This window comes from Plasmodium sp. gorilla clade G2, assembly GCF_900097015.1.
Source record: "Plasmodium sp. gorilla clade G2 genome assembly, chromosome: 10".
NCBI classification, from domain to species: Eukaryota; Apicomplexa; class Aconoidasida; order Haemosporida; family Plasmodiidae; genus Plasmodium; species Plasmodium adleri (nom. inval.).
Genome location: NC_041702.1, coordinates 590,321 through 603,036, shown reverse-complemented (window position 1 = coordinate 603,036; position 12,716 = coordinate 590,321). Strand labels below are relative to the sequence as shown.

General features: G+C 19.9%; 4 protein-coding genes across 4 annotated transcripts; 2 read left to right on the top strand and 2 right to left on the bottom strand.

The window, feature by feature from the left end:
• Nucleotides 1-219: 219 nt before the first annotated feature.
• On the top strand, nucleotides 220-2,244 carry PADL01_1015700 (golgi re-assembly stacking protein 1; the record flags this gene model as incomplete). Its single annotated transcript, XM_028682218.1, has 2 exons — nucleotides 220-253; nucleotides 362-2,244. The coding sequence occupies 2 exons, from the start codon at nucleotides 220-222 to the stop codon at nucleotides 2,242-2,244; spliced, it is 1,917 nt and encodes a 638-aa protein (XP_028538518.1).
• A 547-nt stretch (nucleotides 2,245-2,791) lies between these two features.
• PADL01_1015600 (enoyl-CoA hydratase-related protein, putative) lies at nucleotides 2,792-4,581 on the bottom strand (the record flags this gene model as incomplete). The annotated part of the gene is made up of 2 exons (XM_028682217.1): nucleotides 2,792-2,857; nucleotides 3,055-4,581. The coding sequence occupies 2 exons, from the start codon at nucleotides 4,579-4,581 to the stop codon at nucleotides 2,792-2,794; spliced, it is 1,593 nt and encodes a 530-aa protein (XP_028538517.1).
• A 1,546-nt stretch (nucleotides 4,582-6,127) lies between these two features.
• On the top strand, nucleotides 6,128-7,060 carry PADL01_1015500 (rhoptry neck protein 12; the record flags this gene model as incomplete). The annotated part of the gene is made up of 1 exon (XM_028682216.1): nucleotides 6,128-7,060. The coding sequence occupies one exon, from the start codon at nucleotides 6,128-6,130 to the stop codon at nucleotides 7,058-7,060; it is 933 nt and encodes a 310-aa protein (XP_028538516.1).
• Nucleotides 7,061-8,010: 950 nt separating this feature from the next.
• Nucleotides 8,011-11,295, bottom strand: PADL01_1015400 (DNA polymerase delta catalytic subunit; the record flags this gene model as incomplete). The annotated part of the gene is made up of 1 exon (XM_028682215.1): nucleotides 8,011-11,295. One exon carries the CDS (start codon nucleotides 11,293-11,295, stop codon nucleotides 8,011-8,013), a length of 3,285 nt encoding a protein of 1,094 aa, XP_028538515.1.
• Nucleotides 11,296-12,716: the final 1,421 nt, after the last annotated feature.

The window sequence follows — 12,716 nt, the reverse complement described above, 5'->3', positions numbered from 1 at the left end:
TATATATAATATTTATTTATTATTGTATATATATAATGATCTATAAAATATTTCTTTTATAACATATTATTTTCCTTCAAAAAAAAAAAAAAAAAAAAAAAATTCCAAAGGTTAAAAAGGCTAAAAGGTTTAAAAAAGAGGTTGTTTTTTTTTTTTTTTTTTTTAAAGTTCCGTTGTTTATTATTATTATTTATTTGAGAAATATAAAATTGAAATAAAATGGGAGCAGGACAAACGAAGGAAATTATGGGTGGTAAATTATAAGAAAATAAGAATAAGATAAATATATATATATATATATATATATATAATGCTTATCATGTTTTTTTTTTTTTTTTGTTTATTTTTTATTTTTTTATAGGATATAGAATTCTTAGGATATCAGAAAATAGCCCCTGTTTCAATGTTGGTCTCGAAATATTTTTTGATTACATAATTCAAATAGACGATTTGAAATTATTAGATTCATCTAAAAGTACCTATGACAATTTTATTGAAAAGATAAAAGTTCATGAGAATAAAGAATTAACTTTAGATGTTTATAATTGTAGGTATGATAAAATAAAGAAGGTTAAAGTAATTCCAAAAAAGTGGGAAGGGAATGGATTATTAGGTATTCATATAAGTTATGAATTATTAAACGCTTTAAATGAGGGTGTAAGAATATTAGAAATATTAGAAAATTCTCCTGCATATGAGAGTCAATTAATAGAATACGAAGATTTTATTATTGGATATGATAAAGGTATTTTTAGAAATCACGATGAATTTATGAGTTATATTAATATGAATAATATTATAAAAGAAAATTCGGAAGATAAACAAGTCTTATTTAAAACTTATTTATATGTTTATAATTATAAACATGAAAATATAAGAAAAGTATTAATTCAATTCAATCATTCTTGGGGTGGAAAAGGATTACTTGGTTGTAATGTAGCTACAGGATATTTACATAAAATTCCATCTTGTAAAATTAAAGATAAAGAAGAAAAGGAAAATATAAAATTAAACGAGTCTTTCTCATCATCTCATATTAAGAATAATGAAAGTGATGCATGTAGCAATAATAAAAAGGAACATTTGAATAATACAAATGTAAACGATTTAGAAATTGTTTTATTAAGTGATAGTGATGAAAAAAATATAAATGATATAAATGATATAAATGAAATAAATGAAATAAATGATATAAATGAAATAAATGATATAAATGATATAAATGAAATAAATAATATAAATGAAATAAATAATATAAATGAAATAAATAATATAAATGAAATAAATAATATAAATGAAACAAATAATATAAATGAAACAAATAATATAAATGATATAAATAATATAAATGAAATAAATAATAATCAATCAAATGAAAAAGATTCATCACATATAATTCCTTTATGGAAAAATGAATCTGAAAAATCAAGAAGTGAAGAAAAAAATTATATTAATTCACAAAATGAGCAACTAAAACATGATAATAATATAAATGATATAAAAAATGATAGCAATAGTAATAGTAATTGCAGTAATCGTAGTAGTAAAACACTTGAAGTAGATATGGATAATAATCAAGAAACCATTAATTATGATGATAAATTTTCTTATGAACTAAAATCAACATTAGATGATCAACCAGAAGAAGATATACATGAAATAAAAAAAAAAAAGTTCAAAAATCAACAGACAATATTGGAAGATATAAAACGAGAAGAATTAAATAATAGTCATGAAATTATAAATGAAATAGATACTTATAATTTTAAAAATAAAGATATAAAAGATGAAATCCATAAGACAAATGTTGAACCAATCACCACAGATAATGATAAAACTAGTAAACTTGTAGATAGCTATTCTGATTATGTAAAGAAAATGACAATATATAGTAAAGAAATGAATGAGATATATGAAAGCATGAACAAAAACACTGAAATTTTAAATAGTATAAAAATGAATGCAACATTTAATTATCTAAATGACAACAACAATAATAATAATATATTAAATCTAGATAATCGTATTCATAATGGTCAATATAAAAATGCAGATTCCAAAGAAATACCTATTCTTATAAATCCATATGAAAATACAACAATTTTAAATAATTATAAAATGGACAATATAACAACAGGAACTCATATTAGTAATAAAAATGATGATATTTATTTAAATGAAAATGTTCAACATATTCATGAACCATCATTTAATTATATTCAAAATATAAGAAAGAACATATAGGAAACGAAGAACTATTAATATAATGCTATATCACATATATATAAATATATATTATATTTGTTTTATATTATCCTTCATTTGTCTTATAAAATTTGAGTTATGTAGATATTTGCTTCCTTCATTTTTTATTTGTGTATATAATGAATAAATAAATAAATATAAATATATATATATTTAAATAATAACCACATAAACGTTTTATTTTTAATAATATATACATTGATTTCCTTTTGGTGTTATTATATATATATATATAATAATTTTGATATTTTATATTTATATTTTTTGTTCTTTTAATTAGTTATAAATAATTAAACACTTTTTTACAAAAAAAAAAAAAAAAAAAAAATTAAATAAAATACATATTACAAATTCGCAAATTTATTCAGTATAAAACAAAAACAATATGAAATAAATATCAAGAACAAAAAAAAAATATATATATGTATACAATAAATTATTTAATATATATATTTTTTCATAAATAAAATGATTAAAGTCAAAACAAATGCTTGTAAAACAATTGAAAATTATAAGCATATATAAACTATAAAAAATATTTGTTAATATCCTCCAGCTCTTCTTGAAGGTAATCATCTTTCCATCTTTCAAACTGTAAAAGGAAAAAAGGTTAACAGAGATAGTGAGTAGATTCACCATGTCTTATAAGGAAAAATATATAGACACAAACAAAAAAAAAAAAAAAAAAAAAAAAAAAAAAAAAACAGATATATTATTTACACACACATATGTATATATATATATATATATATATATATCCTTATATTTTGGTGTATTTTTTTTCTTTACCTGCTTCGAAAAGAAAATTTTATCGTGGGTTGTATTACCTTCAGCATTGTAGTGCTGATTATATTTTTCTAATACACTTAAACTTGAATAACTTATATCCGGTCTGTCATATATAGTGTATTCATAAGAGTTTTTATAAAAGAGGAAATAATAAATAATATCTTTTTTAATTTGAAATATATTGTTATTTAAATATGTTGATGAGAAAGCATGGTTAGTATCCTTAACTAAATAGGATGTTATACCATTTAGAATATCAGGACATGATATAAAATTTAATAATGTATTAGTTTCTATATTTAATGCTTTAATAAATAATTCTTTATCAATAGTATATTTTAATTCATTCATACTTATTTGTTCTTTTGTTGTTGGTACTTTATAACTATTTTTTATCATTTCATTCCATAAACGTTTATTTACCTGAGCTTTTTTTAATAACTCTATTTTGTAATTTCTTAAAATATTTAATATTTCAAATGTCAAATGAGTAGCTAATGGTGGAAGGGAAATAATTTTTTGATAAGTTTCGTCAGCCCATTTTCTTATGTTTTGATCTGAACTATTTCTTGATTGATCCAAACATTTTAATATAGTTAACAAATTGTTATGTTTAAAATGTTCATGTATGACTTGTTCATAATTTTTTAAGGTATATATTTCAGGTATTTTTAAAAAATGTTCTTCTAATAAAATATGTGCATCTTGTTCTGAAACTTCTAATTGACTCTCAGAACTTATTTCCATTAATTCCAAACTTTCATCAGATATCCATCTTTTAGTTAATCCGCACCAAACCAAATCTGATGACTGAATTACCTGACCTGTTAAGGCGAAATAAAATCCTAAGTTAGCTCTTAAATTGGCTAGTACAAAAGATATTCCTCCATAAGGTAAAAATGAATAATTTAAATTATTATATGTATATGAAGAATGATTGAATGAAGCACTATTATTAGCTAGAAAAGACAAGAATCCTGCAGATCCTTTTATTTTGCCGTTACAATATGATATAATAGGTTTTTTATAAGAAAATATAAGATAAGCTAAATCATTTATATTTTGTAGAATTTTTTTGAATAAATTTATATAATGTATATCTTTACTTTTTTGATATAATTCTAATATTTTTAATAAATCATATAAATTATAACTATAATTAAATATATTATTATATAAGGATGTTAAATAAATAAATCTTTTCGTATAATTAACTTCACTATCACATAATTTTTTATATAATTTATTAATCATCTTAATATTCATATATTTGCTATTAATTATAATAGTATCCATTCCTATATTATTACGATTATATACATATTCATCTAACTTTCCAGAATTTAAATAATTTATTTTAGGTAATGATTCATTATGTATATCTTGTGGGTTTAAATATATATCATCATCTTTAAAAATGCTCGTTCTTACACACCTTTTTATTACATCTTCATTCTTACATTTGTTAATTTGAAGCATATCATAAATTTTGTTATGTTTCCTTAAACATTTTAAGTTAAAAAACATTTTTTGCGTTTTTTTTTTTAAATGTTACTTTTTCAACAAATGAAGATATACTCAGAAGGAAATAAAAATGAAATATAATGTAATAATAAAAAAAAAAAAAAAAAAAAAAAGAATTAAATTAAGTAGAAAGGTGTATGTTTTCTCTATTTTTTGGTTCCCATTGTATATAAAATAATTTGTAATAAATATATATTCTTATGATATTAAAAAAAAAAAAAAAAAATTTAGATAGATTTTTTATTTTTTATACAAGTGAATATTATATACTGATCAAAATAAAATAAATAAGAAAAGGTTATATAAATTTTATATATAAATATTATATATATATATATATATATATATATATATATATGTATGTATCTATTTTTATTTTTGATGTATTAGTATTTATATTTTTATGAATGAATTAAGGGAATAATGGGACCATAAACCTTTTTTTTTTGTTTTTATAGGAAAAATAAAAAATAATAATAATAAAAGGAAAATGTGTATATTTGGTTTGGAATATGTAGTGAATGGTATTTTGACAAGCTAGAGAAAAAATATATGATGATATATAATATTTTTCTTTTAAAACCACAAGATTTTCTTTTATTATTTTTTTGAAGTGTTAAGGATTATTTTTTTCTTACTTTATAGAATTAAATGAAACCCAGGAACTAACTAAAAAGGGTGTCATTTTTATATATATGGATGAAAAGAGAAAATGAAATATTATATATATATATATATATATATATATATATAATATGAATAAATGATAGGAATATTAGATGAGCTACATATGTTTTACTTTTTTTCACCATTAAATATGAATTACGAAAAATAAAAATAAAATATGACTTTTATTGGATAAAAATACAAAAGATGAGTGAAAAAAAAAGGAAAAAGCAACAAGGAACTATTTTATAGGTAAATAAAAAGTAATTAAAGAAAATTTCGGAATTAGGATGGATATAAATGAACAATATATAAATATATTATATATATATATATATATATATATATATATATATATATATATTTTTTATTTGTTACGCATGCATAAAAGTGCATACTGTTCTTTATTGTAAAATATTACATATTTGTGGTTACAAAAAGAAAGTGTCATAAAATGGTTGGTATATTTTAATAGACACCTAAGAATTGCGTTACATAATACATACATATATATATATATATATGATTACATTTAAGTTTCCATTTGGATAATTTTTTTGAATATGAATTGTTTGGACGTTAAATGTTAAGTCAAATATAGACATGTAGTGTTTAAAGTATATGTATAATTTTTTTTTTTTTTTTTTTTTTTTTTTTATTTAAATATTTGTAGTAATAAAAGAAGTGATAATCACCATAATTGAAGGACAGACAAATAAATATAAATAAATAAATAAATATATATATATATATATATATATATATATATATTTTAAATATTACATTTATAAGTTTATACATTTTATTGCTTCCGTTGAAGAGTGCAATAAAAAGTTTTACATTGAAAAAATTTATATTTATATATAATCTGTCGATTTTAAAAATGAAAAGAGTACATATCTATTTGTGTTTTATTTATTTTTTTTTTTTATGTATATTAAAAGGAGTGTATAATGTGAAGACACAAAAGAATGAAGGAATTATTTTTAACAAGGAGGGTAATGAAAATGATAATGAAAATAATGATAGGAACACATCAAATAATAGCAATAGAATAAATAGAATAACATTGAATAAAGAGATGTATGAAAAATATAATAAAATGAATAATGAAGAAGATAATAATAAAAACTTAAATTATGATTTAAGTAATTCAAAGAATGGAACGAAAAAAAAACATTTTGGTAGTAAAAGTAGTGAAGATAAAACAAATGAAAAGAGTTCTATAAATAGTGTATTAGAAAAATATGAACATATGAAACATGAAGAAAAAAATTTACAAAATTTAAATAAGAATATGATAAATCAAGAAAATGATGATAGTATGAAATCAATATTTATATCTGAAGAATCTTTTGAAAATGCTAAGAATGTATGTCAATTTATTGTAATGCAAAATGATTATTTTAAAAAATTTTGTAATATTACATCATTAGTATATGATATAGAAAAACTTAAAAAAAATAATAATAAAATTTATGAAGAAATCCTAAGTAATTCATATGAAAATAATAATGGTTCAAAATTAAAATTACTTAAAGAAATTAATAAGCCTAAAGTATTTAAAGAAATGGATAATACTAATCCAAAATTCTCTATCTTATTTTTATATGATAAATTTTGTTATGGTGGTATTCCATTAGCTTGCTCAAATTTAATGAAATATGATAATGTATTTGATGTTAATCAGCAAAATGAAAATAATGATAAATCAGATGATACTCTTAATGTTGATGAAATGGACAATTATTTTATTAATCAAACAGGTATGGACAATGAATTCGAGGAAAACATTTCTGATTTAACACAAGAGTGAATAAATATAAATAAATAAATATATATATATATATATATATATATATATTATAAAAAATATGTGCAGGATGTTAGTATCAATTATAATTCATCCTCATCATATATATATTTGGAATAAAAAATATATTACATATATATATTATATATATTATATATATATATTATTCCATATTTCAATTAATCCACAATTTTGAACATTTTATTATTTTTTTTGTTTTCCCCTTTGTGCATATTTTCTTTTTCATAATTTTTAATATTTTAAAAACATATAAATAAAAAAAAATTACAAATATGATAAAAAAAAAAAAAAAAAAAAAAAAAAAAATTATAATAGGAATAAAATTGAATACATAAATAATTCAATATGAGACAGATTAATATATACCTACAAGTACACATTATTTTTATAAATATAGTTTTTCTTTTTATTTTTCTTTTTCTTTTTATTTTCTTTTTATTTTTATTTCTTTTATCAAACTATTAAAAGGAATAAAAAAAAAATGAATACTTTTAAAAGTATTATAAAAACATGTATTTATTCACATATCACATATAATGAAGATAGAGGTATTTTTATATAAATAAGACTTATTAATAATATTTAAAAGATATATTTAAGTTCTTATACTTTTACATAATTATAATAAAATAAATAAAAATATATATACATATATATGTACATATAGATATATTTTTAAATTTGTAGTGTTTTACATGAAGAAAATATATTATTTTGCCCTTTGGCAAAAAATTCAAAAAGAATAAAAATAAATAATAATACATGGTCATATATTTATCTTATATATGGAAACATTTATGCCATCAACATTTTTTTAGTTCAAATTATATGTAATGATTGAAAAGCATGTGGCACAAAAAAAAAAAAAAAAAAAAAAAAAAAAAAAAAAAAATTTTCATATATTAATTTGCCCATTCATTATATTTTCCTTTTCACCAATCCATTTTTAATGAAGTAACCTGTTCCTGTAAATTCGCTACATCCTTTTTAATTTTTGCTCGTCTATAAAATATAGGGCAATCCCTATTCATACATATAACATCCACATGTAAATTTCCTTGACATCGTTGGCATTCAGTCCATAACTGAAAGAATTCATTTTGTTTACTCTTAAAATCTTTAATTTTTTGCATATAGATAGAGAATTCTTTATTTTCTTTACAGTGGTTACATAGAGGTGGTTTTTTTATGGAACTGTTACAGCCTATGCATCTAACTGATTTTTTTAAAAATTTGGATAAGGCAGTTTGACTTGATGTTAATATAGTTTTATGTCTTGTATGATCACCTGAAAATAAGGAATCTGAATTTTGCATAATAACTTCAAATATTCTAGATAAAGGACTTTTAATTGCATCTAGATAATGATTATAATCTATAGCTAGATTATTATCTAAAACATATAAAGGATCTTCTGCTCTTTCATATTGTGCTTGTCCTTTAACACCTTTAACAATTATATAACTAACTCGATCTCCAACATTAGGTGCTGTAGCACTGTCTCTTTGTTTTAATTTTTTGGCTAATTCTACATGTGGTAACCTTGTTTCATAATCTGTTTTTCCTAATGATTTCGTTACAACTAATAAACTCATATCAATATTGTTTGTTAGCAATTCTTTTATTTTACTTTTGGTATATTCAATAGCACTATTTAAATTTTTTTCAATTAATAATTTATTTAAAACAGTTTCCATCATTTGTTGTATTAATATACAAAAATCTCTTCTTACAGTTTCAATTCCTTTACAATCCATTTTATCATGTTTATTTGGATTAGTATATAATAATCCTGCATATCTTTTTTTATTTAATAATAAATATGGACAATATACTTTTTCAAATTCTAATTTTATAGGTGCTAAAAATTCTTTACTAATACGTTCTGCTGCATCTTTTCCTAGTGTCATGGCTTCTTCAATATTATTAGTTCCAAATTTGACCATAACAGAATCTGTATCTCCATAGATAACTGTCGAATTATGTTCATATCCATTACTTTTACTATAAAAACTTTCTACCCTTTCTTTTGTTTTTTCAATCATAGATCTACCTAATGTAGTAATAGAAACAGCTACTTCTAAACATGGTAATTGTCCACCTGATGATGCTCCTGTATATCCATATACAGAATTTGCTGAAATTTTGAGAGCTAATTGCCTACCATTAAGTACCATTTTGGTTATATTATTTTTTTCATTTTTAATTAATAATTTAACTTTTTTTCTAGCTTCTATTAATTCTTCTACAATTAATGGGAGAATTCCCTTTTTAACATTTTTCTTAACAAATTTTAAATTATTTTTTCCTTGTATTGTTGTTATATCATCATTTTGTAAATCTGAAACTTCATTGTTACTTTTGATTAGAGTAGAATAACATAGATTATGTGCAATCATAATAGATGGATATAAAGATGCAAAATCTAATGTCGATATTGGTTCAATATAATAACCTTTAATAGGTTCTAGTACAGTTGCTCCTTCATATTTTTCATTTGTATTAACTTTCATATATGTACTAGGTATAACATAATTTAGTTCTTTACATTTTCTATATAATTGTGATGTAACTTTAATTTGTTGTCCACGTGTTAATAAATATACAAATGGTGTTCCAGTAACTCTAGCCATTTCAACATAGTTATAAATAAATAATAATTTATCTATTAATCTTAATGGTAATACACCATCTTTAATACAATATGTTGCTATTCTTTTTCTAGATTCTGGACTTTCGTTTTGTAAATCATTCATTATACTATAATGTACATCTTCTTTTTGTTCTTTTAAAAATTCAAATGAAACATAATTTAATGTATATGATTTCAATTTATAATCTCTTTTAATTAAATCATAAACATCAAATTGTATTCTTCCGAAAATATTTATTTCTTTTGTTTCATGTGTACCAAATTGTTTAGATGAAAAACTTGAATCTTTAACTGTGCTTGCAACATTTTTTATTCTACCCAAAAATTTCAATTTTTTTAAATTTAAAGCTGTACCTCTATTTAGTATATATGGTAAATCAAAATTAATGATATTATATCCAGTTAGAAAATCAGGATCAATTCTAATAATAAATTCATTCCATGCTTCTAACATGCTTTTTTCATCATTAAACCATATAACATTTGAACCTGGTATACTGGCACATTCAAGAAGTGTAAAAATAAATTTTGTACAATTATCAATAGGTTCTCCTTGAAAATATAGAATAGATGAAATTTGAATAATAGGATCATTTTTTGCTTCTGGAAATCCTTTACCATCTAATTTTATACATTCAATATCAAATGAAAGAATTCTTAATTTAGGTATTTGTTGATATTCATTTTCTAAAGTAATTGGTTCTACATGTTCATAACTAATATCAATTTCGAATGTACAATTTGATATTTTTTTATTTTTATTTCTTATATAATAATGACCTTTTTTACACTTTATCCATGATGATCCTGTAATTTTTTGATCAATTATATATCTTAATATAAATGGTAAATTAGCTTCATATACAATACCACCAATTGGTTTATTATTTACATGTACAATACCTTCAAAATATTTTTTTAATGAGGGTACCATTTTTGGTAATAAAACTGTAATTTTTAAAAAATCTTTTTTTCCATTTTTTTTAAAATACATTAAACTTTCTGTTTTTACAATTTCAATTTTTAATATTTTCTTTTCATATATTTTATATTGACTATTTAAATTTAAATTCTCATTCATTAACATTTCTAATTTTATTAAATCCTCATTATCAAAATCATCAGGTTTTTCAACATAAAAATAAGGAAAAAAATTATGAACATTTATTAATACACTACATCCATCTTTTCTTAAACTATATATACGAATAATAGGAACAGACACATAATTTTTATCTTTACTTAATAATGTCCTATATGGCATAAATATATCATTTAATATACTATTATTTGAACCACTTTCATTATATATCATATTTTTAAATATATTCTCTACTGTATAATCTAAATCTATTTGAAATGTTATCAAATCTTCATCGTTCTTAAATGTTGCATTTCCTATCTCATCGTATACATTTGGTCTCTCATAATTTTTTAACAGCTTATCAAATTCTTCTATTACATAATTTTCTGGTACTTCATTATTTTTTTCTTTTTTTAATTTATCATATAACAACCCGTACGGAATCACATTCGTGAATGGGCAAGTTTTCAGTTCTTCCATTTTTTTTTATATCCTCATTAATAAAACGCAAAAAATAAAAGGGACATATAAAAATATATATATATGAAATATTATATATATAAAATATTATATATATATATATATATATATATACACTACAATATAATATTGAAATAATGCTTTTAAAATATATATATTAAGGGGAATTTTTTTTAAAGGTATGTTTTTAAAAAGTACTTTAATAAATATAAAATCAGTCATATATTACATATATATTATATACTTGTTCAAAATGTTATAATTGTATATTATTTTTTTCTGTTAATCTCATCATCGCATTTTTAATCAGTAAAAAAATAAATTATTATAATACATAATATAATTAAACAAGAAATGTTTTTATTTTATGAACATGAAAAAGTATCCACATATCGAATCAGAGAAAAAAAAAAAATAATAAAATAAAAAAAAAGGAGAAAAGATAAATGAGAAAATAAAATATATATTGTGTGTATTTATCAGGTTCAAAATTTTAAAATAATATCAAAATGAATATGAAAATTCATATCTCTTTTTTTCTTTTAAAAATAAAATGTTTTTTGAATGATGAATAGTTTTTTTTTTTTTCTCCATATAAATAAAAAAAAAAAAAAAAAGAAAAAAAAAAAAGGGGATATAAATATACATATAGTTATATATATTTATATATATATTTGCTTTTTTTTTTTTTTTTTTTTTTTTTTTAAGAACACATGTATATAATTAATATAGCATGAACCTTTTGTAATCCTTAATAAATTTTATAATAAATATTTGAAAAGCAAAAGTGTATACATATTTTTTATTTTATACATTTGATTTATATTATTTTTTGCAAATATTAATTGAAAAAAGAAATAAGTCAATATATATATATATATATATATATTATATGTAATATATATATTGTTGTTTCTCTGTCTCATTGTAAAATGTTTACAAAAGATGAATCTCATGAATATAAAAAAAAAAAAAAATTATAAAACTAATATTATGTATTAGAGATTTTTCTTTCTTTTCATTCTTAATAAAATCTTAATAACATCAATATGTACACATATTTTAATTAAATGGTAAAAAATATATATGTTGAAGAAATAAAATAAATAATTCCATAGAAATATTATAGAGAAATATTTATTAGAGGGATATTCATTTTGGCATATATCATTCATTCATTCATAAATAAATATATATATTTTTTTTTCTTCGAAATATATATTTTTAAAATTGATATTAAATATTTAAATATCAAAGCATTATTTAAGCCATTTTATTTATAAAGTTTTTCTACACCTTTTGTGTTTTTATTTTATAATAATTGTCGAAGGTTTACACATAAAGAATTAATTACTCTCCTGGGTATATATAATAAATTTGATAATTTATGTGAAAAGATATAATGGTGTTTTCCACCTTTT